General features: G+C 43.0%; 1 protein-coding gene across 1 annotated transcript in view; it reads left to right on the top strand.

Moving 5' to 3' along the window:
* Positions 1-1,184: 1,184 nt before the first annotated feature.
* Positions 1,185-27,518, top strand: part of TRAF3IP2 (TRAF3 interacting protein 2) — a 33,336-nt gene continuing 7,002 nt past the window's right edge. The window contains exons 1-7 of the mRNA XM_077487104.1: positions 1,185-1,310; positions 7,690-7,969; positions 11,652-11,739; positions 14,130-14,287; positions 20,078-20,166; positions 25,127-25,195; positions 25,344-25,457. Of these exons, the coding sequence (XP_077343230.1) occupies positions 7,696-7,969; positions 11,652-11,739; positions 14,130-14,287; positions 20,078-20,166; positions 25,127-25,195; positions 25,344-25,457 (792 nt within the window). The 5' untranslated portion in view covers positions 1,185-1,310; positions 7,690-7,695. The remainder of the gene's footprint in view (positions 1,311-7,689; positions 7,970-11,651; positions 11,740-14,129; positions 14,288-20,077; positions 20,167-25,126; positions 25,196-25,343; positions 25,458-27,518) is intronic.

Consider the following 27,518-nt stretch of genomic DNA (forward strand, 5'->3'; position numbering starts at 1 on the left):
CTTGACAATGACACCTTTGATAAATACAAGGTACTGTGGTCCATCTGGCTCCGCTTCTCTGCCTCTGATACTCTTGCCAACATGCTGCCGACCCCGATACCATCATCCTAACATACAACCTGATAGTGAGATGGGCAGGGCATGTCACCCCCCCCCCCCCCCCCCCCTTGCTGCCCTCTGGTAACTCTTTCGTATGACTGTCCCCACAGCAGCCCTTATGCTCTATGCTCTTCTTCGACTATCTTTTCTTTACTCTCCCCTTGTTTCCTCTTTTTTCCTCTCCCTCTCTTTTTCAATTCTCGCCCCCCCCCCCCCCCCTTTTTTTTTTTCTTCTTTTTTTGTTTTTAATTCCTCAAATTTTTTGTATATAATTTTATTATGAACAACAGGGCTCTCCTAGCCGGAATTACTCTGTGTTCCAAGTGACAGTCATCGATGTTAATAATATACTGTATGACGATAGGAGTTAAGCCATTGGGCTGATTCACCACACATGTTCACTTGCGAATGTCACCAGATTGTAACTTTAGACATTGTTCCTTGTATTGTCTGTTAAATTACCAATAAATATATTTTCAACCCTAAAGTAGAACTAAAGGCAAAACTTTTTTTTACATTTTGGATAGAGTAAGAGAGGGTTGCCATCTCTATCCAATTGGGGAGATTTCCTTTGCTTCCTGTCCCATAGCCAAAACAGGAAGTGAGAGAAAATCCTCCCAAAGTGAGGAAATCCCAGATGTCACCAGAACTAGTGTCCCCATGGGAAAATTTCCCTCTATTTCTGTTCTGGGGCAACCCAAAATTTGAGAGTCTTTTTCACTCCTTGCGAGAACAGTAAACAGGACAAATAGAGAGGGTGAAGCTCCCTAATTGTGACACAGACAGGAATAAAAACCTTACAGGTGTTCTAATCCTTCTCTACACCATTCAAGGTAAAAAAAAAAAAAACTGAGTGTTGCCTTTAGCAATATTGTACGTATCTTCACTTTCTGTATGGCTCTGTTTTCTTTTTTTTTTTGCCATCCGCACTAACTGTTTAAAATGTTATGTTTCTGGAAGCTACTATCACATTCTGTGTACATGACCTATTTCTGTGCTTTCAATAACCAGGAAAGTTTACCCATTCACTATTTACTTGCTCGTCTGGCTTTTCAGCCTGTAATTCTAGCTACGTTTTACGTCATAGGGAGGAGAGAATTTGCATAAAATGTGCGTGATATTGAAAACCAGTTCCTCTTCCTGGTTCTACACTCATCTCTAAGTCCTGAGATTTCAACACTTTTTTAAATTCAGAGATTGTTCTTACTCAGGTTAGTACCTTTTTTAAACTCAAATATTTTCCATGTAAATAGTCGATTTGCGTTTGAAAGTTCATGTCCAGAGTGAAAGTATCACATCCTCTTTGTAGATAGATGGGAAATACGAGGTTTGCGGCTTATAATTCAGGCAGCAATTCTTCACCCTGTCAGACGTCATATTTACTAACTATCCCTCAGCAAGGGAATACATCAGGTCAGAACTTTTTTCTAATTGTGTACAAGCTGTGAGTGCAGATGTTACAAAAAATAATGTAACCAACAGCAATGAGCACATTTTGATCGAATTTGTTTACATCAGTGAAAAATCATTATTGTTTTTATAAGGCCCCAATTTACAATGACATACATACGTTTATAGGACATTTCTTACTGCATATAAATGCATGCAGTAGGTGGGGTGAGTTCCTGCACCCAGTAAGCCCAGAGTAAAACAGAAACATTGTGTACAACTGCAAAGTGGGAAGCAGAGTCTACATATGTAAAGTTCCAATATGGCTGCCCCCAGGGACAGATGATATTACAAACATTACATGCAAGAGGTTTTTAAATTTCATCAAAACATTAACCATTTAAGGTCTGCCCTATAACAGTTTTACTGCTACAGGGTGGCACCTCTGCACCAGATCACATATATATACATGATCAGGCTCCTCTGGGTAGGGGGCGCGCATGCGCGCCACCTGGCGGCTTGCTCCCACTTTGACAACACACAGTGGGAGCCGAGTGTGGGTACCAAAGACTCGATGTCCGCCGTCACCTGCCAATCATCAGCCAGAGAGACAGAACTGCAATCTGCCTATGTAAAAAAGGCAGATGGCCATTTTGACAGAAGGGAGGGCATGGATCCTGCGTTCCTTCAAAGCAAGTACAACGATCTATGTCTTACCCTAGGAAAAGCACCTCCCACAGTTTATAAAAACACTGGTTATGTACACTGTTAAAGGGGTTGTAAACCCTCGTTTTTTTGTTTTGTTTTTTTAACCACTTGCTTACTGGGCACTTAAACCCCCCTCATGCCCAGACCAATTTTCAGCTTTCAGCGCTGATGCACTTTGAATGACAATTGCGTGGGCATACAACACTGTACCCAAATGAAATTTTTATCATTTTTTTCCCACAAATAGAGCTTTCTTTTGGTGGTATTTAATTACAGCTGGGAGTTTTATTTTTTGCTAAACAAACAAAAAAAGATGCAAAAAAATATAAAAATAAATCATGTTTAATAGTTTGTTATAAAATATTGCAAACAGGTCATTTTTCTCCTTCATTGAAGTGCGCTGATGAGGCGGCACTGATAGGCTGCACTGGTGGGCACTGATAGGCTGCATTGGTGGGCACTGATAGGCTGCACTGGTGGGCACTGATAGGCATAGTTAAGGCGGCACTAATAGGCACAGATAAGGCGGCACCGATGGGCACAGATAAGGCGGCACTGATGGGCAAAGATGGGCACAGATAAGAGGGCACTGATAGATACCACTGATAGATGGGACTGATGGGCACTGATAGGTGGCACTGATAGGTGGCTCTGATAGGTGGCACTGCTGGGCACTGATGGGCGGCACTGATGGGCACTGGTAGATGACACTGATGGGCACGGATATGTGGCACTGGGGTGCAGCACCTTAGTTGAGGCAGATTGTGGGCACTGCTGGGTGGCACTGTGGGCACTGCTGGGTGGCACTGCTGGGTGGCACTGTGGGCACTGCTGGGTGGCACTGTGGGCACTGCTGGGTGGCACTGTGGGCACTGCTGGGTGGCACTATGGGCACTACTGGGTGGCACTGACGGGGGGCACTTATTTTTTAATGATGTGGCTGACAGCGCGAGGAGGAATATTATTATTATTATTATTCAGGATTTATATAGCGCCAACAGTTTGCGCAGCACTTTACAATATGAGGGCAGACAGTACACTTACAATACAAATCAATACAGGAGGGATCAGAGGGCCCTGCATAGCCCATTACCGGCTCCGTTGTATCACATGATCAGCTGTCATTGGCTGACAGCTGATCACGTGATAAGGGGTCGGGATCGACCCCTTGCTCGGATCGGTGATCAGGCGAGTCTCATAGACTCGCCGATCACAGGGCGCGCAGGCCGCATGTGCACGGGACGACGTCAATAGACGTGGTCCCGGCAAAGGAGATCCGCGCTGTAGCCGTCATTCGGCTATAGCGCGGGTCTCAAGTGGTTAATAACCAGACCAATTTTCAGCTTTTGGTGCTCTCACATTTTGAATGACAATTACTCAGTCATACAACACTGTACCCATATGAAATTTTTGTCCTTTTTTTTCACACAAATAGAGCTTTCTTTTGGTGGTATTTAATCACCGCTGGGTTTTTTATTTTTTGTACTATAAAAGAAAAAAGACCGAAAATTCTGTAAAAAAAATGAATTTTTCTTCGTTTCTGTTATAAAATTTAGCAGATTAGTAATTTTTCTTCATAAATTTTGGCCAAAATTTATACTACTACATATCTTTGGTAAAAATAAGTACAAATTGGTGGATATTATTTGGTCTTTGTGAAAGTTATAGAGTCCACAAGCTATGGTGCCAATATCTGAAAATTGATCACACCTGAAGTACTGATGGCCTATTTCAATTCTTGAGACCCTAACATGCCAGAAAAGTACAAATACCCCCCAAATTACCCCTTTTTTGAAAGAAGACATTCCAAGGTATTTAGTAAGAGGCATGATGAGTTTTTTGAAGTTGTCATTTTTTTCCCACAATTCTTTGCAAAATCAAGATTTTTTTTCCTTTTTTCTTTCTTTCACAAAATTGTCATATTATCAGGTTATTTCTCACACACAGCATATGCATACCACAAATGACACCCCAAAACACATTTTGCTATTACTCCCGAGTACGACGATACCACATGTGTGAGATTTTTACACAGCGTGGCCACATACAGAGGCCCAACATGCACGGAGCGCCATCAGGCGTTCTGGAGCACCCAGGACAATTCTGACATTTCTCTCCTACATGTAAAAATTATCATTTATTTGCTAGAAAATTACATAGAACCCCAAAACATTATATATTTTTTTTTAGCAAAGACCCTAGAGAATACAATGGTGGTTGTTGCAAATTTTTATCTGGCACAGTATTTGCGCAGCGATTTTTCGAACACGTTTTTTGGGGGAAAAAAACAGTTTTGTGCTTTAAAAAAAAAAAAAACAGTAAAGTCAGCCCAATTTTTGCATATTGTGAAAGATGAAGTTATGCTGAGTAAATAGATACCTAACATGTCACTCTTCAAAATTGCACATGCCCGTGGAATGGCGACAAACGTCGCTACTTAAAAATCTCCATAGGTGACGCTTTACATTTTTTTACTGGTTACATGTTTTGAGTTACAGAGGAGGTCTAGGGCTAGAATTATTGCTCTCGCTCTAACGTTCACGGCGATACCTCACATGTGTGGTTTGAACACCGTTTTCATCTGTGGGCGGGACTTACGTATGTGTTCGCTTCTGCATGCGATCACATGGGGACAGGGGCGCTTTACTTTTTTTTTTTTTTTTTATTGTTCATTTTACTTTATTTAGTTTAGTTTGACATTTTTTCCCCAAAAATAAATTTTTGATCACTTTTATTCCTATTACAAGGAATGTAAACATCCCTTGTAATAGGAATATGGGATGACAGGTCCTCTTTACAGTGAGATATGGGGTCAATAAGAACCCACATCTCACCTCTAAGCTGGGATGCCTGAAATAAAAATGTTAAATTTTAAAAAATAAAATAAAAAGATTCTGGCTTTGATCGTATTGGCGAGTTGGTAGAAGCACCGGAGGGCAGCAAGGGGGGCTGTCTATGGCTGGGTATTGCAGGGTATCACCGAGTATGGCTGGGTATCTCTGAGTATGGCTGGGTATTGCAGGGTATCTCCAAGTATGGCTGGGTATGGCAATTTATGGAAGGGTATTGCAGAGTATTGGCAGGGTATTGCAGAGTATTGGCGGGTATTGCAGAGTATTGGCGGGTATTGGCTGGTATTGCAGAGTATTGGCGGGTATTGCAGAGTATTGGTGGGTATTGCAGAGTATTGGCAGGGTATTGCAGAGTATTGGCTGGTATTGCAGAGTATTGGCGGTTATTGGCTGGTATTGCAGAGTATTGGCGGGTATTGCAGAGTATTGGCTAGTATTGCAGAGTATTGGCTAGTATTGCAGAATATTGGTGCGGTATTGCAAGTATTGGCAGGGTATTGGAGAGTATTGGCAGGGTATTGGAGAGTATTGGCAGGGTATTGGAGAGTATTGGCTGGTATTGGAGAGTATTGGCTGGTATTGCAGAGTATGAGCTGGTATTGCAGAGTATTGTCAGGGTATTGAGGGGTTAATTGTCGGTGAGCAGCGATGTGGGCACTGCAGATGCAACCCACAGCGCTGCTGACATCGATCTCTTCTCCCTCCGCTGTACCGATCATAACATGACGCAGGTTTGTTTACAGGTGATCACGCCGTCATTTGACGGAGCGATCACGTGGTAAACGGCCGCGATGAGCGGTCGTTTACCATGATCCGTGATGCGCCAGGTCCTGTGGACCCGGTGGTCACGGATGCTTTCGTGTGTGCGCCTCAGGGGGCGCACGAGAGCAGAATTCTGGGAGGCCGTTAATTAACGGCCTCTCAGAGTTAAACAACCGCCCTGAAGCCGTTAATCGGCTATGGGCCGGTTGTTAAGTGGTTAAATGCATGCACTCATTTACTGTAAGTAGGTTACTGAAAACAGGAATAGTAAATTAGCTGAGTAAATATGGTTGGTCCACAACCACAACATACTTAGAGAAAACTCAAGAGACCAACCCACCTTGATCCTGCTGAACTGAGAATTTGCCACTCAGTTGCATTCAACTCCAAAAGGTGTAACGTACACACAGATAACACCATAGCTTAACTGTTTCTGTTAGCATGCCAAGCCAATTCCAGCAGGAATGTGTGATTCATGCGATTGATTAGAATATCGCAAATCCATAAAGGAAGGTCACAACAATAGGTCCACTATTAAAATAAAAACAATTGCAGCCTCTCTGATATGTTTGAAAAAGTGAAAGGTGCACATGGACAGGGTACCATTAAACTAGATTACAGTGTTAAAATGGAACATAACTGTACCTGAGCCCCACAAACTGAAATGCTATATAATTAATTTCTAGTATTCAAAGCAAACTTACCCATCTATCCATGCCTCCATGCTTTATTTTATTGAGAAATATCTTTAAAAGCTATCTCCTAGCATTTCCAGACATGAGAATATAGAGCAGCCTTTTTTCAACCAGGGTGTCCAGGCACCCTGGGGTGCCTTGAGGTTTTTTCAGGGGGGCCTTGGCAAAGTGCCCTAAAAATTGCCCCAAACTTGTATACAAGTCAGCAGATGGATAAAGCCTGCCTTTTAAAGTTACCTAAAGCCACAGGTTTTCATTGTGCACCATTAAGACCTTCTAGCTGCCAGCATCCTAACAACCAATGACCCTCCCCTGCCCCTCTCTGTCAGTACTGGGGTCACATTAGCTGAGTGATGAAGAAAAACTTAGGGAGAAGAGAAACATTGAAATACTAGTCAGTGCCAGTGTGCAAAATTGTATTGGATTTGAAAGAATAAATCACCTCCAACCTTCGGTGTCCTACGTGTGTGGATGTCGATGTATTATGTAAAATTATTATAATCGTTTTTTACATTTTAGAAAGGGGTGCCTTAAAACTGTGCGTAATTTTAGAGGGTGCCTTGAGATTGTCTATAATTTTAAAGAGTGCCCTAATTAAAAAAAATGTTGAGAAACACTGATCTAATGGCATGTAGCATTTACTTCCTGGAATCCATCTGCCTATAGCTCAGCCGTGCAGGCAGGAGGGTATGCTTAGCTGAGAAAGCTCCTCCTCCCCTCCTTGAGATGAAAGAAAAAACTGTTCCTGAAGACATGATTTTGGCCTAGGCCAGCAACCACCCCCTCCACAGCCCAGCTCTCCAATGTGCGAGGAGGGAGAAGAGCAGAGAGCTGTGACTGACAGTCAGCAGCTCTCTGCTCGGGGAGCAATGAAATCTGAAAATCGATCACTCGGTCTCATTGCAGAGGAGCTGGGAGAGAGATGCAGCATTGGACCCATGCTGCATCCACCTAGGTAAGTATGCATGTGCAAAAAAAATTATTTCTTTACTTCTCTTTTAAAACAAGTAAATATAATATAGATTCCTATCTAGTTACTAATGCTAACAGCATAAGGATTAAAAAATATTTAATGTTGGTTGAGAGAGTATAGATCTGCTTTTAAACTACAATACATTTCAACCTGGCCCTGGGTCTTGGTTATACAGTACTTAATGCTAATGTCTTCCTATTTTTTTGCACAGAGAGTTATGATGCACAGGAGTATACCAGAGGAGGATGATGAGTCTATGCATCATGTTATGGGTCCACAACACCCCAGACACAATTCCGAGCTCAGCTTCAGAGGGGCGGAAGGAGGGTCAAGTCCATCACCCAGTGATATTCCCCAGCCCCAGCTTCCATACCTTAAAAGGGATGACACTGGATATGCAAACAGAGTTGCAGAAATATTTGACAGGGAATCCATAGATGGACCACAAACACTTAGGTCATTTCTTACTCCTGAAGAGCAAATGCATCAAGGTAAGTCTTAATGTTGTGGTGAGGAAAACTAAAGTATATTCCCCCTCCAATGCCTTCTATGTTTCATTCACCATGGTCCATCAAAGACAGCTAATATTAATGGAACTTATTTATGCTTCTAGTATTTTTCTTCATCACTAAGCAGAATTATTAATTAGGCTGTTTCACTTACATTATGTTACATCAAAAACCTTTATCAAGGTTTTGCTACCAAAACTGACCCAGTGCAAGCTTAAGCTAGAGGATCTACAGTTGTGACCTAGGGGTTTTCCTCTCTTTTTCATGTGACTTCCTTCTGTATAAGGATCTCTAGAAACTAGTGAGATTCGCCAGAGCAATGAGAGAGCTACTGTCCTCTGTGACAGTTTGCTCACTTCTTAGGGCCACAGACAGTAAAAGTGGCAGCAATGCCTTCTGGGAAGCTTATTGCTAAAGATTGCTACTTCGTTATGTACTTAATTAAATCTACTTGCCCAGATGTTTATGAAGGAGGATGTAAACAGAGGTTTTAAGTGAAGGATGTGTAGAGTTTATAGAAGAGGCCATAGAGGTTTCTTAGTGGTTAACATGCATTGAGCAGGTGACAGATCTTCTTTATGGAGACATGGGGGGTCTATTAGACCCCTAATGTCTAATCTGCCCTTCACTGCAGCAAATCAAATACAAATCATGCTTGACCCTTAGCTGATATTCCAGCTACAATAGACAAGGAATGACAACTCTGAACCCAGTAGTGACATAATACACATTATTTCCGTGTTCATTGGTCTCAGGGGGGGTCATGGAATAGATGTTCCCAAATATCCTTCTGCTCTCCAAGTTAACGTTGATTACTGTGGTCCTGGCCTCTTCAGAGGAACAGGAGAGCCCAAGAACCACCATGTGCAAGAAGAGAAGTGGGAGGAGGGTGGGGGTTCAAGTTCAGAGCCCTGTTAAAGTAATCTACAACAAGCTCATGGTTGCAGCAAGGTAATGTTCAGCCACCATGCTGCCCCTTTTTTTCCCCTTATCTTGCATCATCATCATGCAGTGTTTGAATGAATAAAAGACTTCCACTCACTCACAGCAGAGAGCTTTGTAATCTACAAGAAGATTCTATGTGGATTCAAGGATGGGGGAATCCCTACTGCTATAGCCAGCAGTTCTGATTATGCAGAAATTTTCCAATAGGCTGTTTGTACAGAAGTTGATCAGTAGATTGACATCTGTACAACCAGCCTGCCCATACACAGATTGAAATTTGTCTGGTCATTGTTGAACTGGCTGAAGTTTGATCAATGTATGGCCGGCTTCATTGTTCAATTTGCCCCTTGGCAGAACTCTTTCTTGAAGCACAATGTTAGGAGCAATAGCTGAATAACACAAGGTGGTCAATGGGCCTCTTAAAGTGGTTTTGTACAGAAAATTGCAAGTTCATCTTATTCAAATGGCTTTGGAACATAGATGCAGTTATGACCATTGAAATAAAATAATATGCAGTATTTAGCTTTTATTTTTAATGTTTATGCCGACTTCTGGGCTCTCCTCCCGTGGGAGTAGGCGTGTTTATCGGCTTCGCAATGGTCCCTGGGAACTTTTTTAGCTATTTCCCAGGAATCCATGGGGGACACAGTCAAGCCGAAATTGCCATTTTGAAAGTGGGCAGGCAGCTCTATCAGCCATTACCACTACAGCACAGGAGGCAAAAGGAAGGAAAACAAAGAGGACACTCAATGAGCATGTGCGAGATGGAGCAGTGGATGCTGGGAGCTCAGTGTCATCGCATCCAGGAAGTAAATGCCTGTGGGCTTCAAACGCCCACAGTGAAAATGGAAACCGCCGGACTGCTTTTTTAAAAGTTTTCCTTAGCAATGAAATCGTCACGCCGGGGGTTAAAAAGACGCCGATCGTGGCTGCAAAGACCCGGTAGGAATCGCCCAACAGTGACACAGGTAAAAAAAAAAAAAACGGCAGTGGAATCCCGCTTTAACATAATGGCACTTTGGTGAAATCCTGACAGATGAAGTCCACTATGGCGCTTGGAGTTGCTCCCACACCACACTCAAAATAGCATACATTGAAGTTAGGCCAAACTCCTGAGTGGGATTAGATGCAAGGAATCCCACCAAACTTTGGGCCTACCTGCCTGCACCTCCTTGGTCTCTCTAGACTAGAGCAACCTTTTCAACCAGGGAGTCCAGGCATCCTGGGGTGCCTTAAGGTTTCTTCGGGGGTGCCTTGGAAAAATGCCTAGAAATTGCCCAAAAATTGTATACAAACCAGCATGTGGATAAAGCCTACCTTTTAGTTACCCAAAGCCACAGGTTTTTATTGTGCACCATTACAACCTTCTAGCTGCCAGCATCCTAACGACTAATGGCGTCATCAGCTGATAAGGGGGATGTCAGACGCCTGCATAGCATCCTTGTTTGATCCTCCCCTGCCCCTCTCCATCAGTGTTGGGGTCACGTTAGCTGAGTGATGGAGAAAAGCTGAGAGAGAAGGGAAACATTGGAATAATAGTGAGTACGTTTGCAAAAGTGTATTTGCTATAGAAGAATAAATCACCTCTACTTTTATAATAATTTTCACATTTTAGAATTGGGTGCCTAGAGGCTGTCCATAATTTTTAAAGGGTGCCTCGAGATTGTCCATAATTTTTAAAGGGTGTCTTGACTGAAAAAGGTTGAGAAACACTGCTCCAGAGCAACCCTGGAGCACTAGCCCAGCGACTCTAACAGCACACGTTATCACTTTTTTATTATTACAGCAACCAGACACAGTAGCACAGCAAGCTCCTGGGCTTACAGTAGCACTTCTGGGTCAAAACCAACACTCTCCATGAATCCCTGCCACTCTCCAAGTCCAAGTTTGGGTCCAGTGGCAGCTGGTGGTATATTTTTTTGGGGAGGGGACAATCCAGCTTCCTCCGGGCAGCAAACGATAACTTCATCCTGCGTCTCCACGCCTTCACGGGGTGCGGCTTCCCCTGCATCTCCTCCTTCCTCCTCCTCTGCAGCTTCCTGAGCCAAGATTGGCTAGAGGAGAATCAGGAAGAGAAGAGCAAATATTAATTCGCTATTGTCACAGAACTGGGTGGGCTCAGGGCACAGTGCTCTGTGCCCCGAGCCCACCCTTTTTTTAAGCCAATTAGAGTCTCCGGTTCTAATCATGTCCAAGCACGTCTTCTAAAAAAACAAACAAAAAAAAAACCCATTGGAATCCATGTGTCCAGCGCTCTGTATGTAAATTAGAGGCTGAGCACATGGATTAGGGGGGCGGCGCTGCTGGTGGGGTCCCAGTCCTTTTGCTAGGAGCAGGTTCAGTCCCTGACTGCAGCGGTAGCCAATAAATAGCCTCCTTGGCTTACCTTTCTCCATGTGCTACTCATCAAAGCAGGAAAGGAAGCAATGAGCAGTGCAACCACCTGACTGAAATGTTCTGCCAGTTGGCTTGAAGGAGCTGCCAACTGGCGCTACAATTGTCTGATTGGGCAGTGACAACTGAAAAATCCAGACTCTCCCAGTGAAATTGCAGTCTTCTTGATTGAATCTAATATATCAAAGTGAAAATGGGAAGAAATGTATCCATTTGTAACTAGCAGCTCTCCTTGTTATAATCTAATGAACAGCTTTCTATTCTCACTGTTGTTTGGTAAAAACACAAACACAAATATGTAATTTTTTTCACATTACTGTTTCAGATCCACGACTGCAACAGTGTGGACCATGTATCCGCTTTCCCATGCAACACCCTCTTGTGTGCCAACCACAGCTGCAACCAAACTGGTGGTATGTACAACATACAGTAGCTAGTAACCATTTGTACTGTAAGGGCGGTTCACACTGCGGGCGATGCGAGGCGACACGACTTGCCTCGCCGCGATCTGACAAGTCGCCCCCGTTCTGTACAATGGAACCGTTCTGAGAGGAGCGACTCGAGTCGCTCCGACTCAGAAAAAAGGTTCCTGTACTACTTTTGGGCGACCTTGGGGCGACTTGCATTGACTCCTGTACAGAAGTCATTTGCAAGTCGCCGCTGAGGTCGTGGCAGGTCGCGGCGAGGCAAGTCGGTGTCGCCTCGCATCGCCCGCAGTGTGAACCGGCCCTTATTTGTACTGTTTATTATTTACAACTTAACAAATTATTACGCAACTGCTTACTCCCCCCACCCTCTCACTCAGGCAGCTTCTCCTTCTTCCCATTCAGGTCATGTGATATGTCACATGACAAGGGAAGGAAAAAAAGAGGGGTAGTCTGAGGTGTGTTCTCAGTCTCATTGCTGGTTCTCTTTTGCCCACAGCAGGCTGCTATTGGAGGGAGGAGAGGGTCTGACAGAAGTGGCACTGCAGTCATTCTTATCAATGAGGAGCAGGAGAAGCAGCCAAATCTACCAGTGCACCTCCCCAAACACCTTTTTACTGTACCCCGTCTGCCCCCCCAAACACCTTTTTTCCATACCCCTTCTGCCTCCCCCCCCCCCCCCCCCCATCACAGACTTTAGTGATTTTTACAGCATCATTGGGTTTTTCCTTCAGGTTTACCAAAACCATGTAGTAGAAGGGCCTGCCTGATTGCATACAAATTGAAACTCCTAAGGTCTGACCTCATATTATATGGTTTTGGTAAATCTGAAGGAAAAACTCAGCAGAAAAACTGATAGTGTGTATGGGGCTTTACATATACCCAGCAAAATAACTGGCCTCAGGTTATACACAGAGGTGAAACAAATCCTCCTACATACGTTGTTCCTGTTTATCTGCAGTTTTCTTTTCTCTACAGCCATTCAAATTCAAGAATGTATACAGCTTTTCTAATGCCCCGTACACACGAGCGGACTTTTCAACATCCAAAGTCCGAAGGACCGAGTCCGTCAGACTATCCGATCGTGTGTGGGCTGCAACGGACTTTTGATTCGCCAAAGTCTGACGGACTTTAGAAATGAAGCATGCTTCAAATTTTCCCGAAGGAACTCCGCCGGACCCGGTCCCCTTCGAAAACTCCGCTCGTGTGTATGCTACTCCGACGGACTAAAACCGACGCTAGGGCAGCTATTGGCTACTGGCTATGAACTTCCTTATTCGAGTCGGGTCGTACGTCATCACGTTCGAATCCGTCGGAGTTTAGTGTGATCGTGTGTGGCCAAGTCCGTTCGGCCGAAAAGTCTGTCAGAACTCCGTCGGAACTCCGGCGGAACTCCTTTGGAAGTCTGTCGGACATAAGTCCTCTCGTGTGTACGGGGCATAAGAGTTCAGAAAAAAAGGTGGCAGAGAACTGAAAGTAAACTCTGCGAGAAGAGCTCTGAAAGCTGATTGGAAGGAAGAGACACAGCCTTCATTCACACAGCTCACAGAAACAGAGCTGAGGATGTCAATCAGCTGGAGGTCCCTCCCTTGTCACCTTTTTTCTCTTGGTGTCAGGAAAACTTGTCAGAAGTGACTCATGCTGATAGCAGAGGAACGAAACAACAGACAGAAATTACACTTAGTGCTTTTAATTGAGACAAGCGCACATTATAGAGGCATATGCTTTGCTCATATTTCATGTCTGAGGTTTACAATCACATTAAGAATGTTTGTAAAGGCATTTCTAATGCCTTTACAAACGACTGGACTTTTTGACAGCAAAGGTCCGACGGAACGAGTCCGTCGGACAATTTGATCGTGTGTGGGCTCCATCGGACCTTTGCTTGCCAAAAATCCAGCGGACTTTAGAAATAGAACATGTTTTAAATTTTTCCACCGGAACTTCGCCGGACCGAGAAATCCGTTCGTGTGTATGCTAGTCCGATGGACAAAAACCGACGTTAGGGCAGCTATTGGCTACTGGCTATGAACTTTCTTATTCTAGTCCAGTCGTACGTCATCATGTTCGAATCCGTCGGACTTTGGTGTGATTGTGTGTGGCCAAGACCATTCATTCGGAAAGTCTGTCGGAACTCTGCCGAAAGTCCGTTGAAAAGACCGTCGGACCTAGTCCCTCGAAAAATCCGGTCGTGTGTACGCAGCATATGGGTATAATTATATACAAAACAGAATTAGCAGTGATATTGCTACTTGCTTTTCTGTCCCTACAAATGCTGCAGAAACGCCTCTTGCAGCAACTCCTGATTTACTGTACTAAATGTGATATATATTTGAATTAAACATTTTGATATAGTGAATTTTTAACATTTTTTTTAGTGGTCAAAATCAAGAATTTGCATTCCCAACTCCATGCAACATTCAGGGTATTGATAGGCGTGCCTACTGCCAAAGACCTCAAGTAGGCATGCCACCTTTTGGTCCCCCTCCAGAACTGGGAACAGGATTTAAAACAAGTAACTTACCATCAGATCAACGTAAGTGCTTTATTATTATACTTTCTGCTTTAGTTAGTGTATGTGGCAAATATTTTTACCTAATCCTATTTATAATGTATGTTTGAAAAATATATATACTATATATATATAACTCGCGCTGATGGTGTGACAAAAAAGGTTAAATAAGTGAAAAAGTTGCAGCTGTTATACACAAAGCGCTAATCACTTGGAAACCATAAAACATATAAATACAGCGCTCACAAACATACTTAATAAAAGTGAAAAAATATATATGATGAACCAACACAAAGTCCAAAAACAAGTAACTCAATGTGCTCCAATCCAAAGTGAACAAAAGAAAGATGCTTGATAAACTTCAGCTTCACAATACCCCCTTATGTGTCCCCACTCACCAGATCGACGTGACCCCCAGGTATGGGACGGTATAAAACCGTCGTTGGCAGCGTGCGTTCCAAACAACCGTAACTGACGTCAGTATTCCCGAAAACCTCGTAAACGTTTCACCCTCCCACAGGGCATCATCAGGTCCTTGAGAGGGTGAAGCGTTGATGATATCCTGCTTGTCAGTCCTGCCTACTTAAGCCGTCCAGTGCAGAGGAGCTCTGCCTTTGCCTTAGTCAACATCACAGAGACGCCCTCCTGCATTCCTGTAGCTTGGCTGACATCCCTTCTGGCTGCAGATCCTGCTTACTGTTTAACTACGCTCATCTCCGGCTCCCTAGCGTTTGGCTTGTCTGACTATCCATTGCGGTTCCTGAACTCTGGCTATGTTTTCACTACGTTTTCAATTTACTTTTATTATTAAACAAGTGTGATTTAACTGTACTTCTGTCTCGGTCTGATTTCATGGTTTCCGACAGATACTGAGTAATGGAAGTGGAAAAGCTCAGTGGATTCAGTGGCGATTGGGTCTGAGAGTCTAATAAGAGACTGGGAGCTCAGAGAGTGAAGCCCTACATTGAGAGACTATAGCGTACGAGGAGAACTATTCTGTGTTACCAATAGTTAAGTACAATTACCGCTAGTGACTGTTACAAGATTTTGGTGCTATAGGAGACAGCAGTCCTACCTATACAGATGTGGTATCCAGCTGGAGGCCTTCCACTGTATAGGTGTCTACCTATAGAAGTCTGCCAATTATCATTGCATCTATATAAGGTTGTCCTGGCCCTAACCCTTTCTCCTACAGTTCTTGTTCATGAGACAATAAATCTCTTTGCATTCAAAAAGTGTCTGACGACCATCACTTCAGCTTGTATTACACCCACCATGCCTTGTAACCCACTCTACCAAGAAGGATGTCAACTCTCCCTGACTCTTGAGGTCACTATTAGGCCTCTAGAGGTCCGGGACCTCACTTTCATAGGTCTCTCCCTGGTTACCTGTAGCTGGTTGCCAATGATTCCCACTTTGATGCAGAGGGTTTCCCACTTAGGTGTGGAGGGTTCCCGCTCGGTTGCTGAGGATTTCCCACTATGTTGCTAGGGGTTCCCGCTTGGTTGCTGAGGATTTCCCACTCCCACTTGTTCCACCCTTACTCCTGCTTTCTTGTTACTCAAAGTCCAGTCCAGGGTATTTGGGTTTTCGTATTTTATTTGGAACTTGGGATGCTCCAACTGGAACTATTCACAATAGATAAGGTCAACTCTCACTCAACCTCACCGGATTATCTGTGGAAGCAGGCACACTGCTTTAACCGTATAGCCACAGGTATGGAAGGGTTAAGTCTTCTTGCTTTAACTAGCAGCAAACTTGATGTACTAAATGATCTTTGGGACGCTCTCTAGCATCCCCTTCACTGACACCTGTCCACTGACTCTTCTAGCTGAAGGGGGCGGCCCTCACTTGACATGTCCCAAAGACACAGATCTGTACTCACAGTAGGCAGAATCAGATCCTTCCTGGTGTCCCCTTTCCAGTCAGCTCTGCAGGACCTCTGGGTTCAGCTTCTCTCTCTAGGCCCCGTGGATCGACCACCCAGTGCTGCACAACCGCCTCCGTTGCGGAGAGGGCAGCTGCCCCTCTCCCTCCTGAGCTCTGTTCTCCGGCTCAACTGAACTCTAAGTACAGTACATGCATATACAGTATGCCACTATGCAATGCAGCACTTTCCTTCTGCCAATTGCCAGGACTGTAACAAAGCCTATACACTCACTTGTCAGGTCCCCTCCCACTGTCCAATATGCCTCCCTATTGGACCAGTAATGGACAGCCAGAACAAGCTGAGCTGAGCTGCACCTGAGTACAATGAGCAGACCTGACCAATAGATCCTGCTCCCTGGTAGGCGCACAGTTTTACCTGACCATCTCTCTGGTAAGCAGAAAGACCAAAAACTATACTCTCTTCTAGCGCCTACCTAGTATGGTGCTAGAATAAGAAAAGCAGATGCTTTTGCACCAACAGTGCCCTGGAAAAGATATGGGAAAGAATTTGCTGTTGTGAAGCTGCTTTATCCAGGCAGGGAAAATATTTTCTGTCTAGATCAGTAGTTTATTTTCTTTAGCTTAAAGGGGTATTAAACCCAAAAGCAAACATTTTTCCATGTGACTGCTACCTTGCTTTACTTTTTTTAGTCTTTCTTTCTCTTATTTTCACCAGCCAGTAATTGTGTTGCTTTGTAACAGAACAAGCTGTCCTGCAGATGTAGCAGTTAGAGGGTTGAGACAAACCATTTACTACTAACAGGGGTGCTTACAATGGTCCACTTTTATTAATTCATGGAAAACCTTCTTTTCAAAAGAAACAAAACCGTTCCAGTAACTGCTTATTAAGTATTAGTTGGAGTTTGGCATCTATTTGTTATAGTATATAAATCTGCTAACACATCTAACACTCCCCTCCCCCCAGACTGACAATGCTTTTGTGCAAAGGTGCCCCCTGTGCTCCTTCATCCGGAATAGGGCCAGTCTAACGCAGGAGGTGTGTTATTGGCCAGATTACCAGGTAAAACAAAGGGAAAAAAATAAAAATAAACTAGTGCAGCCACATATAATGATTGGTAAGCTGCAATATATTACATTTTTGGTTTTTGGTTTTGGGTTTAATACTGCTCTAACCACTTGCTTATTGGGCACTTAAACCCTCTTCCTGCCAAGGCCAATTTTCAGCTTTCAGCCTTGTCACACTTTGAATGACAATTGCGCGGCAACACTGTACCCATATGACATTTTTAGCATTTTTTTCACACAAATAGAGCTTTCTTTTGCTGGAATTTAATAACTGCTGGGTTTTTCTTTTTTGCTAAGCAAACAAAAAAATTCAGAAAATTTAGGGGAAACAAAAAACTGTTTTCATAGTTTGTTATCAAATTTTGCAAACAGGTAATTTTTCTCCTTCATTGATGTGCGGTGATGAGGCTGCACTGATCGGCACTGATAGGCTGCACTAATGGACACCGATAGGCAGCACTGATGGGCACTGATGAGACGGCACTGGTGGGCACTGAGGCGGCACTGATAGGTGACACTGAAGGGCACTGATAGGCACTGGTAGGTGACAATGATAAGTGGCACAGATGAGGCACTGATGGGCACTGACTGGCAGCACTAATGGGCACTGATAGGTGGCACTGGTAGGTGGCACTGGTAGGCACTGCTTACCAGTGCTGATATGCACTGGTAGGTGGCACTGGTGGACACTGGTATGTGGCACTGGTGGGCACTGCTTAGCAGCAGTGGTATGGAGTGTGCGGGACCAATGTCCCATTTACTCCAAATGGTAATCGGCTTTTTTTTCTCCTCATGCTGTTAGCGTAAGGGAAAAAAAAGCCAATTAGCAGCTCTGTTTACATCGTGTGATCAGCTGTTATTGGCTGACAGCTGATCATGTATTAAAGGGCCGAGGTCAGCCCTTTACTCTGATCTGTGATCAGCCAAGTCTCATTGACTCGCTGATCACACAGTGAGCCACGTACGTCCCGCAGGGGGCGTGCAGGCAGCTCATGCGTGGGAGGATGTACAAGGATGCCCCTCCCCCCCCGGCAATTTAGGTCCACGCTGTAACCGTCTTTCAGCTACAGCGCAGGCCAGAAGAGGTTAAACAAACCATTGCATTGCTGTAATCTGCCATCAACCTAACATTAGTGTTCTATTGGTCCAGTGGTTTGTTCTTAAAGTGTATTTTTACTTTTGCAGTTAAATCTGAGAAAACCCCCCTGTATGTTTATTATGTGTTCCCATTTACACAGCATGCCTATTTTTTTTTTTTAAATACTTATTACCTTTTTGAAGTTTCTCTGTTGAAGGTGTCATGGCTAAATGCAAGGTTCTTTGAATAAAGTCAAGTGAGCCTATCCTAAGTATGTCCTCAGTAACATATAATGGAAGAAGCCTAGCCTCTACACCTTTAACCTTTTATTAGGACAGACTGTTCAAGTTTAGTTATAATTAATAATGAAGATCTGCCTGCACAGTACAGATAGGTTTAATTATGGTGAACACGGCTGCCCAGCTTCCTCATAAACAAAGACAAGCATTTTTCCATTCTGCCTAGCAACTAGTGACGCTGATCTCTGCTCCATGTGATTGGAGCAGAGATCAGTGTACACTAAATGAAAGCCCAACCCCCCCACAGTTAGTAACACACCCCTAGGAACACTTAACCCCTACACTGCCACCCACTGGTTAACCCTTTCACTGCCAGTGTCATTTACACAGGAATCACTGCATTTATATAGCAGTGATTACTGTATAAATGACAATGGTCCCAAAAATGTGTCAAAAATGTCCGATGGGTCCCCCACAATGTCGCAGTCACAATAAAAATCGCAGATCGCCGCCATTACTAGTAAAAAAAAAAATAATAAAAAATAATCAATAAAAATGCTATAAAACTATCCCTATTTTGTAAACGCTATAACTTTTGCGCAAACCAATCAATAATCGCTTATTGCGATTTTTTTTACCAAAAATATGTAGAAGAATACGTATCGGCCTAAACTGAGGGAAAAAAATGTTTTTTTTATATATTTTTGGGGGATATTTATTATTACAAAAAGTAAAAAATAATGCGTTTTTTTCAAAATTATCGCTCTATTTTTGTTTATAGCGCAAAAAATAAAAACCGCAGGGGTGATCAAATACCACCAAAAGAAAGCTCTATTTGTGGGAAAAAAAGGACGTTAATTTTGTTTGGGAGCCACGTCGCACGACCGCGCAATTGTCAGTTAAAGCGACGCAGTGCCGAATCGCAAAAAGTGGTCTGGTCTTTGACCAGCAAATTGGTCCGGTCTGAAAGTGGTTAAAGTATTTATAAACCCTTACAGACCAATTTTTGCTACAGGTAAGCCTACAATAAGGCTTACCTGTAGCTACCCAGGATATCTCCTAAACCTGCACAGTTTAGGAGATATCCCCTGTATTTGCATGTGCCAACGTCATTGGCACATGCGCACTGAAGCAATGGCAGTACATGCCGTTACTTCAGTTAGACTGTGCCATTACTGGCGGCTCCCGTGCCATGCATGCTAGCTCATTATGCCTTTGTCTTGCAGGTTTTAGTGTTTTGGGGTTTTTTTCAAAGTGGATTTACAACCACTTTAACTTATGATATGTGAATGGGGAGTGACATATAACAAATATAGGGTAGGTGTTATTCCGAATTTGGATGCAAAAGTGGAAATACAGTTTAACTGCAAGTATGCTGCTCACTAAGTAATTGTGTACATACTGTACATACAAATTAGTTTCTACTTTTCCTACCATGATAGTGATCCTTGCTGATTCTGTGCTTCCATGTCTGGTTTTATGTTTTGGTTTCCTCTGTACTGATTGCATTGTTGTTGACTTACTATATGACCTATCTTGCAGGGCGAGTTTTCATAACATATTCTTTGGATTCTGCAGCCCTAGTTATACAGCTGGCAAATCTTCTTTGTGCTAATGGATTCAAGGCAACAGTAAGAACCACTTGACACTCACTTTATTGTCAAACAACATCTATGATATACGTATCTGTGAAAAGTTTTAAAGTTTTAACAGTGTGAAACAATGTAAGCAATTAATTATGTTACACAATTAGTCAAAGCAAAACACAAGTGCAACAAATAGGGCAGATCATACTACTTATTAACCTCCCTGGCAGTATGATTATTTCAGATTTTAGGTGCTGAAAGCGGTACCATTATTTTGCATGGAAATTTGGCGTTTTATAGTCTAGGCCTGTAATTCTTAGATATAATTTACTTAAATCTGTCCAACCAAGAGTCTAATAGACATCCCAGGTACTTTTTGAATTTGGCGCCGAACACCGTCCCCGTGCTTCGCAACACTCGCAGGGAACGGAGCCCGGCACTGTGCCAGATCGAGCGGCGGACGTCTCACAGATCACAGCGGGGGGACATTGCTGGATCCAGGGGACAAGGTAAATAAACCCCTCCATGGATCCAGCGATGCGGTCCCGAGTCTGGCTCGGGAATACCGCTTTTGGTATTTAAATCTTACCCCGAGCCAGACTCGGGAATACCGCCAGGGAGGTTAAATAAAATAATAAAAATGTTCAATGTCCTTTTATAGTCACCAACCTGCACCATGCAGTAGAAATGGAGGTATGAATGCTCAGGTCCTAAATAGCTTAGATGCAACAAATCAGATTCTAAGGAGGTGTTGCCAGCTTGTTTACCCTTACCTATAGCAAACTATTGCTTGTAAAATGGGGATTCTTAGTTACCATGCATTGCAATACATATTCAAGCTGACCAGCTGCATCAAAGTGATCCCTCTCTGGCCAGTGCCTAATCAGTCTTGCATATTTGTCCAAATCTTATTTGCTAAAATAGCTACTCGTGAGACTGTGGACATACAGTGGTAATATGGTACACACAGCTGGAGGTGAAAACAGCTCTGGACCAAAATCAGGCATGCACATCCACAAAGGGAAAAAATACAAAATTTAAGAGGATGGAGTGGACAGCCCCAGTAGAAAAAACATGGTTGCCAGCCAATTTGTCTGCAGCCCTATAGTTTACATTAAGGTGACTGAGCAGTCCTATGTTGTTGTATGACAAAAGCACCAAAAACCACAGCACAAAAATGCAAAAGGTGTGAATGAAGCCTAAATATGCGTACACACGATCGGATTTTCCGGGGGGAATTGTGTGATGACAGGCTGTTGGCGGAAAATCCGACCGTTTGTATGCTCCATCGGACAATTGTTGGATTTTCCATGGACAAATGTTTGATGACAGGCTTTAAGATTTTCAGCGGACAAATGTCTGTTGTCGGATTTTCCGAGCGCGTGTACACAAGTCCATCAGACAGAAGTCCAAAGTACAAACACACATGCTCGGAAGCAAGGACAAGCCAGTCGGTCTTGTAAACTAGGGTTCGTAATGGAGAATTGACATTCGTGACACGGCAAATTATGACATCTCGAAATGCAGCGCACATTCTGTTATTTTTTAATGTTTAATGGGATAATAATGAAGCTGCTTGCTGGTGATACTGATGGAGTTCTGCCAAACATATTTTAAAAGATACAACTATATGTTGATTTTCCTTGTCAATTTTACATTTATAAGAAGAGAGACAGATCTGGCGTATACCTTTTGAAAAAATTTTAACAATAAAGAAATATGTGTACTTCTATTATTTTAACCCCTTATGCTAATTTAATAAATATGTAGGTGTAACCAAGTGTAAGGTGTAAGGTGTAACCAAGTGCACCTGTCAAAACGACTTTCTAGTGAATAAATAATAGAAAATAAATAAATGAATCGAATAATATCCTTGCAAGATTATACCAATCTTAACCACTTCAGCTCCGGACCAATAAACACCTTAAGGACCAGAGGTCTTTTTGCAATTTCGCACTGCGCTGCTTTAACTGGTAATTGCGCGGTCATGCAATATTGCACCCAAACGAAATTTGCGTCCTTTTCTTCCCACAAATAGAGCTTTCTTTTGATGGTATTTGATTGCCTCTGCGATTTTTTTTTTTTTGCGATATAAATGGAAAAAGAGCGAAAATTTTGAAAAAAAAAGATATTTTCTTCTTTTTGTTATAAAAAAAATCGAATAAACTAAATTTTAGTCATACATTGAGGGCAAAATTTATTTAGCCACATGTCTTTAGTAAAAAAAATGTCAATAAGCGTATATTTTTTGGTTTGCGCAAAAGTTATAGCGTCTACAAACTAGAGTACATTTTCTGGAATTTACACAGCTTTTAATTTATGACTGCCGATCTCATTTCTTGAGGTGCTAAAATGGCAGGGCAGTACAAATCCCCCCCAAATGACCCCATTTTGGAAAGTAGACACCCCAAGGAAATTGCTGATGGGTATGTTGAGCCCATTGAATATTTATTTTTTTTGTCCTAAGGGATTGAATAATGACAAAAAAAAAAAAAAAAAATTTTTTTTACAAAAAGTTGTCACTAAATGATATATTGCTCACACATGCCATGGTTATATGTGGAATTGCACCCCAAAATATATTTCGCTACTTCTCCCGAGTATGGCGATACCACGTGTGTGGGACTTTTTGGGAGTCTAGTCGCGCAGGGCACCCCGAAAACCAATCACCACCTTCAGGATTTCTAAGGGTGCAAATTTTTGATTTAACTCCTCACTACCTATCACAGTTTCGAAGGCCATAAAATGCCAAAATAGCACAAAACCCCCCAAAATGACCCCATTTTGGAAAGTAGACACCCCAAGCTATTTACTGAGAGGCATGTTGAGTCCATGGAATATTTTATATTTTGCCACAAGTTGCGGGAATATTACAAACTTTTTTTTTTTTGCACCAAGTTGTCACTAAATGATATATTGCTCACACATGCTATGGGCATATGTGAAATGACACCCCAAAATACATTCTGCTGCTTCTCCCGAGTACGGGGATACCACATGTGTGGGACTTTTTGGGAGTCTAGTCGCGCACGGCACCCCGAAAACCAATCACCACCTTCAGGATTTCTAAGGGTGCAAATTTTTGATTTAACTCCTCACTACCTATCACAGTTTCGAAGGCCATAAAATGCCAAAATAGCACAAAACCCCCCCAAATGACCCCATTTTGGAAAGTAGACACCCCAAGCTATTTACTGAGAGGCATGTTGAGTCCATGGAATATTTTATATTTTGCCAAAAGTTGCGGGAATATTACAAACTTTTTTTTTTTTTGCACAAAGTTGTCACTAAATGATATATTGCTCACACATGCTATGTGCAGAAGTCAAATTACACCCCAAAATAAATTCTGCTGCTTCTCCCGAGTACGGGGATACCACATGTGGGGGACTTTTTGGGAGCCTAGCCACGTACGGGACCCCGAAAACCAAGCACTGCCTTCCGGATTTGAATATAAAATGCTATAAAAAACAAACTAACCAGAGTCACCCGTAACACTTATACGGTGATCAGTGGTGAAAGGGTTAACTAGGGGCAATCAGGGGGTTCAAATTTTTATTAGGTAGTATATGGGGGTCCCTGGCGCTATATAAAAACCTGACGGGGAACCTAAATAACTAACTGGCTAACCAGCGTCACCAGTGACACTTATACTGTGATCGCTGGTGAAAGGGGGTGAAAGGGTTAACTAGCAGCAATCAGGGGGTTAAAACCATTATTGGGTAGTATATCGGGGTACCTAGCGCTATAAAAACCTGGCGGTGAACCTAAAAAAATAACTAGCTACCTAGCGACACTAGCGACACTGATGCAGCGTTCAGAAAAATTATCGCTTAGTGACACTGGCAAAAGGGGGTGAAAGGGTTAACTAGCGGAAATCAGGGGGTTAAAACCATTATTGGGTAGTATATCGGGGTACCTAGCGCTATAAAAACCTGGCGGTGAACCTAAAAAAATAACTAGCTACCTAGCGACTGTAGCGACACTAATGCAGCGATCAGAAAAACGATCGCTTAGTGACACTGGCAAAAGGGGGTGAAAGGGTTAACTAGCGGGGGGGGGTTTGTGTGCCTGTGTGTACCTACATGTCAGTGTAGTGTTGGTGCACACTTACTTTTACTGTTCTCCTCGTAGTCCGGTCAAAAAGACCGCCCCGAGGAGAATGACATCACTTCCTCCTTCCTGTGTAAACAATACACAGGGGAGGAAGCTTCTCATTGGCCAGGAGCGATCCAGAGGGGGTGGCCGAAAACCAACGGCCATCCCCTCATCACGGAGCGCTCCTGGACCGAATCGGACCGCCGTAACCAGCGGGAGGGGGTCCGATCGGACCCCCCACCCGCTGGAAGGCAATCACGTTGATGTACGTGATTATGCCTGCCTGTGCCATTGTGCTGACGTACAATGGCAATACGGCGGTCCTCAAGTGGGTAAAAGGAAAAAAACAGAATAATGATGGCCGTGCAAAATTATACCACTGAGAGAATATATGAATCAGACATTATCCATACATAAATAGTGAAAAAAAAAAAAAGTGTATATATATCAATGTATACAAGCCCAGTATACAATCATTACTCAAAAGTGCTACTAAACTATAAGTTAGTGACAATACAAACCAATATATCAAAGGTGCAAAACTATAAACATATAAAAGTCTCTCATAAATAATTAGCAAGTCCTCAAATGCACAGGTGCAAGGAAGCACTAAAAGTTTCCACAGCCAAGTTGCCAACCTAATGTTGATTAGCATTGAAGTATAATCCTTCTTATATCCAATGCAATTTTAGTCCGGGCAGGTCACAAATGGATTGGCTGGACATGATTACCTGTTTGTGGTCACATTTCGTGCCTTCGGTGTTTATATTGTGACATCACTGTAAACCACCACAAAACATTGCTTATATCTAATACAGTTACTGGCACAATCATGTTAAATAAATATTACAATAAAACCACAAACTAGCATTACAAACTTTTTACACTCTCTTGTTTTTTTTTTTAGATTGACATTTTTGAAGGATCACTCCGGGGAATGGACATCATTAGGTGGATGGAACGTTATCTTAGCGATGTAAGTAATTTAAAAAAAAATAATTATCTGGCAGCTACATGTGCCATAATTCTTCAATGCCAAAAATATGTTCAACTGGTGTATGTAGCTTGACTTAGAGCCTTAAATTTGACAGAAAACATCTGTTTTATGTTTCTGGCCTGGATAGATAGGTGTCATGATAATCATTGCGATAAGCCCACAGTACAAGAAAGACGTAGACGAGGATTTTGGTCATGGGAGAGATGACCATGGTCTACATACACGGTACATTCACAGAATGGTAAGTACAACCTACATGTTCTTCTGTTACTTATGATGTAACCATTTTGTAACCATTTTGCTAAAAAAATAAAATAAAGAAAAAATAAAACAATTCACCTTGAGCCAGATACATTTTAATAATGTTGGTGAATTTCAATGCACAATCATACCTGCTGCTATTTATAATAAAACTCACACATGGATTCAGTTCACATCCTGCAGTCACTTCCTACTTCCTCGGTGCGGTGTAGGAGGGTCACCCTGCCTTAGACACACGATCAGTCCAAGTGCTACAGTTAGAGGAAAAGTGCTTGTAACAGCACTGATCCATGACCAGAAAATTACATTTCTGGGGGAGATGTATACCAACAGTGTACAAAATACCCCCACACAAAGAAGCCAGCGCAGTACGGGGCGGACTCTATCCGATGGGGGGACAGTTTCTGGCAGAACACCGGCACCTGAGGAGGACCAGCTGTACAGCCTTATTTATCCTCTTGCAGTTCCGCCATCAGTGCTTCTGGCTTCTCCCCCCTTTCTCCCTCTGGTTGCACTGCAGGGGGATTGATATATGTGCCCCTACCTACCTGCTGTCCAGGCTTCCGCTGCCCCCCCCCCCCCCACACAGCACTGCAGGCTTTCCACCTCTCCTTTTCGACTGGCAGCTGCTGCAGGCAAATGGGGGGATCGGTTTCAGGATGAAGAGCTGGGGCCAGTAAATATGTCCTATTCACTGACTCTTTCTTTCCTAAACATAGTGAGCAATTGGTACTAATCTCTTCTGTGTCCATTCATCATTGAAGCATAGTATAGTGTTTCTCAACTCCAGTCTTCAAGGTGCCCCAACAGGTCATGTTTTCAGGATTTCCCTCAGATGAAACAGCTGTGGTAATTACTATGGCGGTGAAACTGATCAAATAACCTGCGCAAAATAATGGAAAGCCTGAAAACATGACCTGTTGGGTCACCTTGAGGACTGGAGTCGAGAAACACTGGCATCGTACATTGTGTTTACTATGCTTGAGTTTGTGAAGGAACAGGAAGCCACAGCACAGAGCACTTCCTATTTATTCACTGTCCAGTGCAGCGGAGGCTGCAGAGAAAAGAATTGAGCAATTTATATTCTCATTTCCTTTCTCTGTCTCAAAAGTGATACATCAGGGGTCTGGTTAGACCTAGCAAATAAAAAAATGAAATTCTAAAAAAAAAATTTGTCTGGAGAGCATTCAGTATTTGGATCACTCTTCAGAGAACATTTGACAGGTGGGTTTTAAGGTTTTAACCCCACACTAGCACACCGCAATCCCCTTTCTCTCTGTATAATATGTACCCTCTTTATTGTTAGACTGTGATCTAATTAAGGTAAATATTAAATAATCAACAAAGAAAATCTGGTGTGCATTTTTCCTTAGGAGAACTGCTTACATGCAAAGCAAGACCATAGTTCCCCTGCTCAGGGTGCCTTGGGCTATGTAGGCAGTGCCGAGCTTTCAGCCTCTAAAAGGAACCTAATGCATTGGAAACTAGGATAAATTAACTTTGCACATGCACATATCATCTCATGCCAGCTTGTTAAGGTCCCAAAACCAAAAGAACGGGTGAAGGTATCAGCAGCAACAGTGGAGATCGTGGGCATTGCATCACTTTAGGAGGGGACTTTGGTGGGTAACTGTGCCTTAATGTGCATACTGTGTATGCTTCAACATTATGGCAAGTGTCCATTCGGTATGATATAGACCTTAGTTTCACTTTAATTATTTTACTGCCACCACTGACAGCTTAAAGTGGTTGTAAACCCTTACAAACCACTTTGACCTACAGGTAAGCCTAGATTAAGGCTTACCTGTAGGTCCAAGAAATATCTCCTAAACCTATATGGTTTAGGAGATATTTCCAAAAAGACAGCCATCGCTATTTACGGCGCATGCGCCGTAGACAGCGGCGCGCGGGCGCACTAGGCAGGCCGCAGATCGCGGTGATATGCTGCGAGTGTCGGCTCCCGTGCGCATGCGTGGGAGTGACGTCATCACTGTTCTGGCAAATCACAGTGCCGCAGCGAGACCCGGAAGTCACTCCGGGA

Source organism: Lithobates pipiens, unplaced genomic scaffold (genome assembly GCF_037356315.1).
Source record: "Lithobates pipiens isolate NorthernLeopardFrog02 unplaced genomic scaffold, aLitPip1_a1.2 Scaffold_18, whole genome shotgun sequence".
Lineage (NCBI taxonomy): Eukaryota > Metazoa > Chordata > Amphibia > Anura > Ranidae > Lithobates > Lithobates pipiens.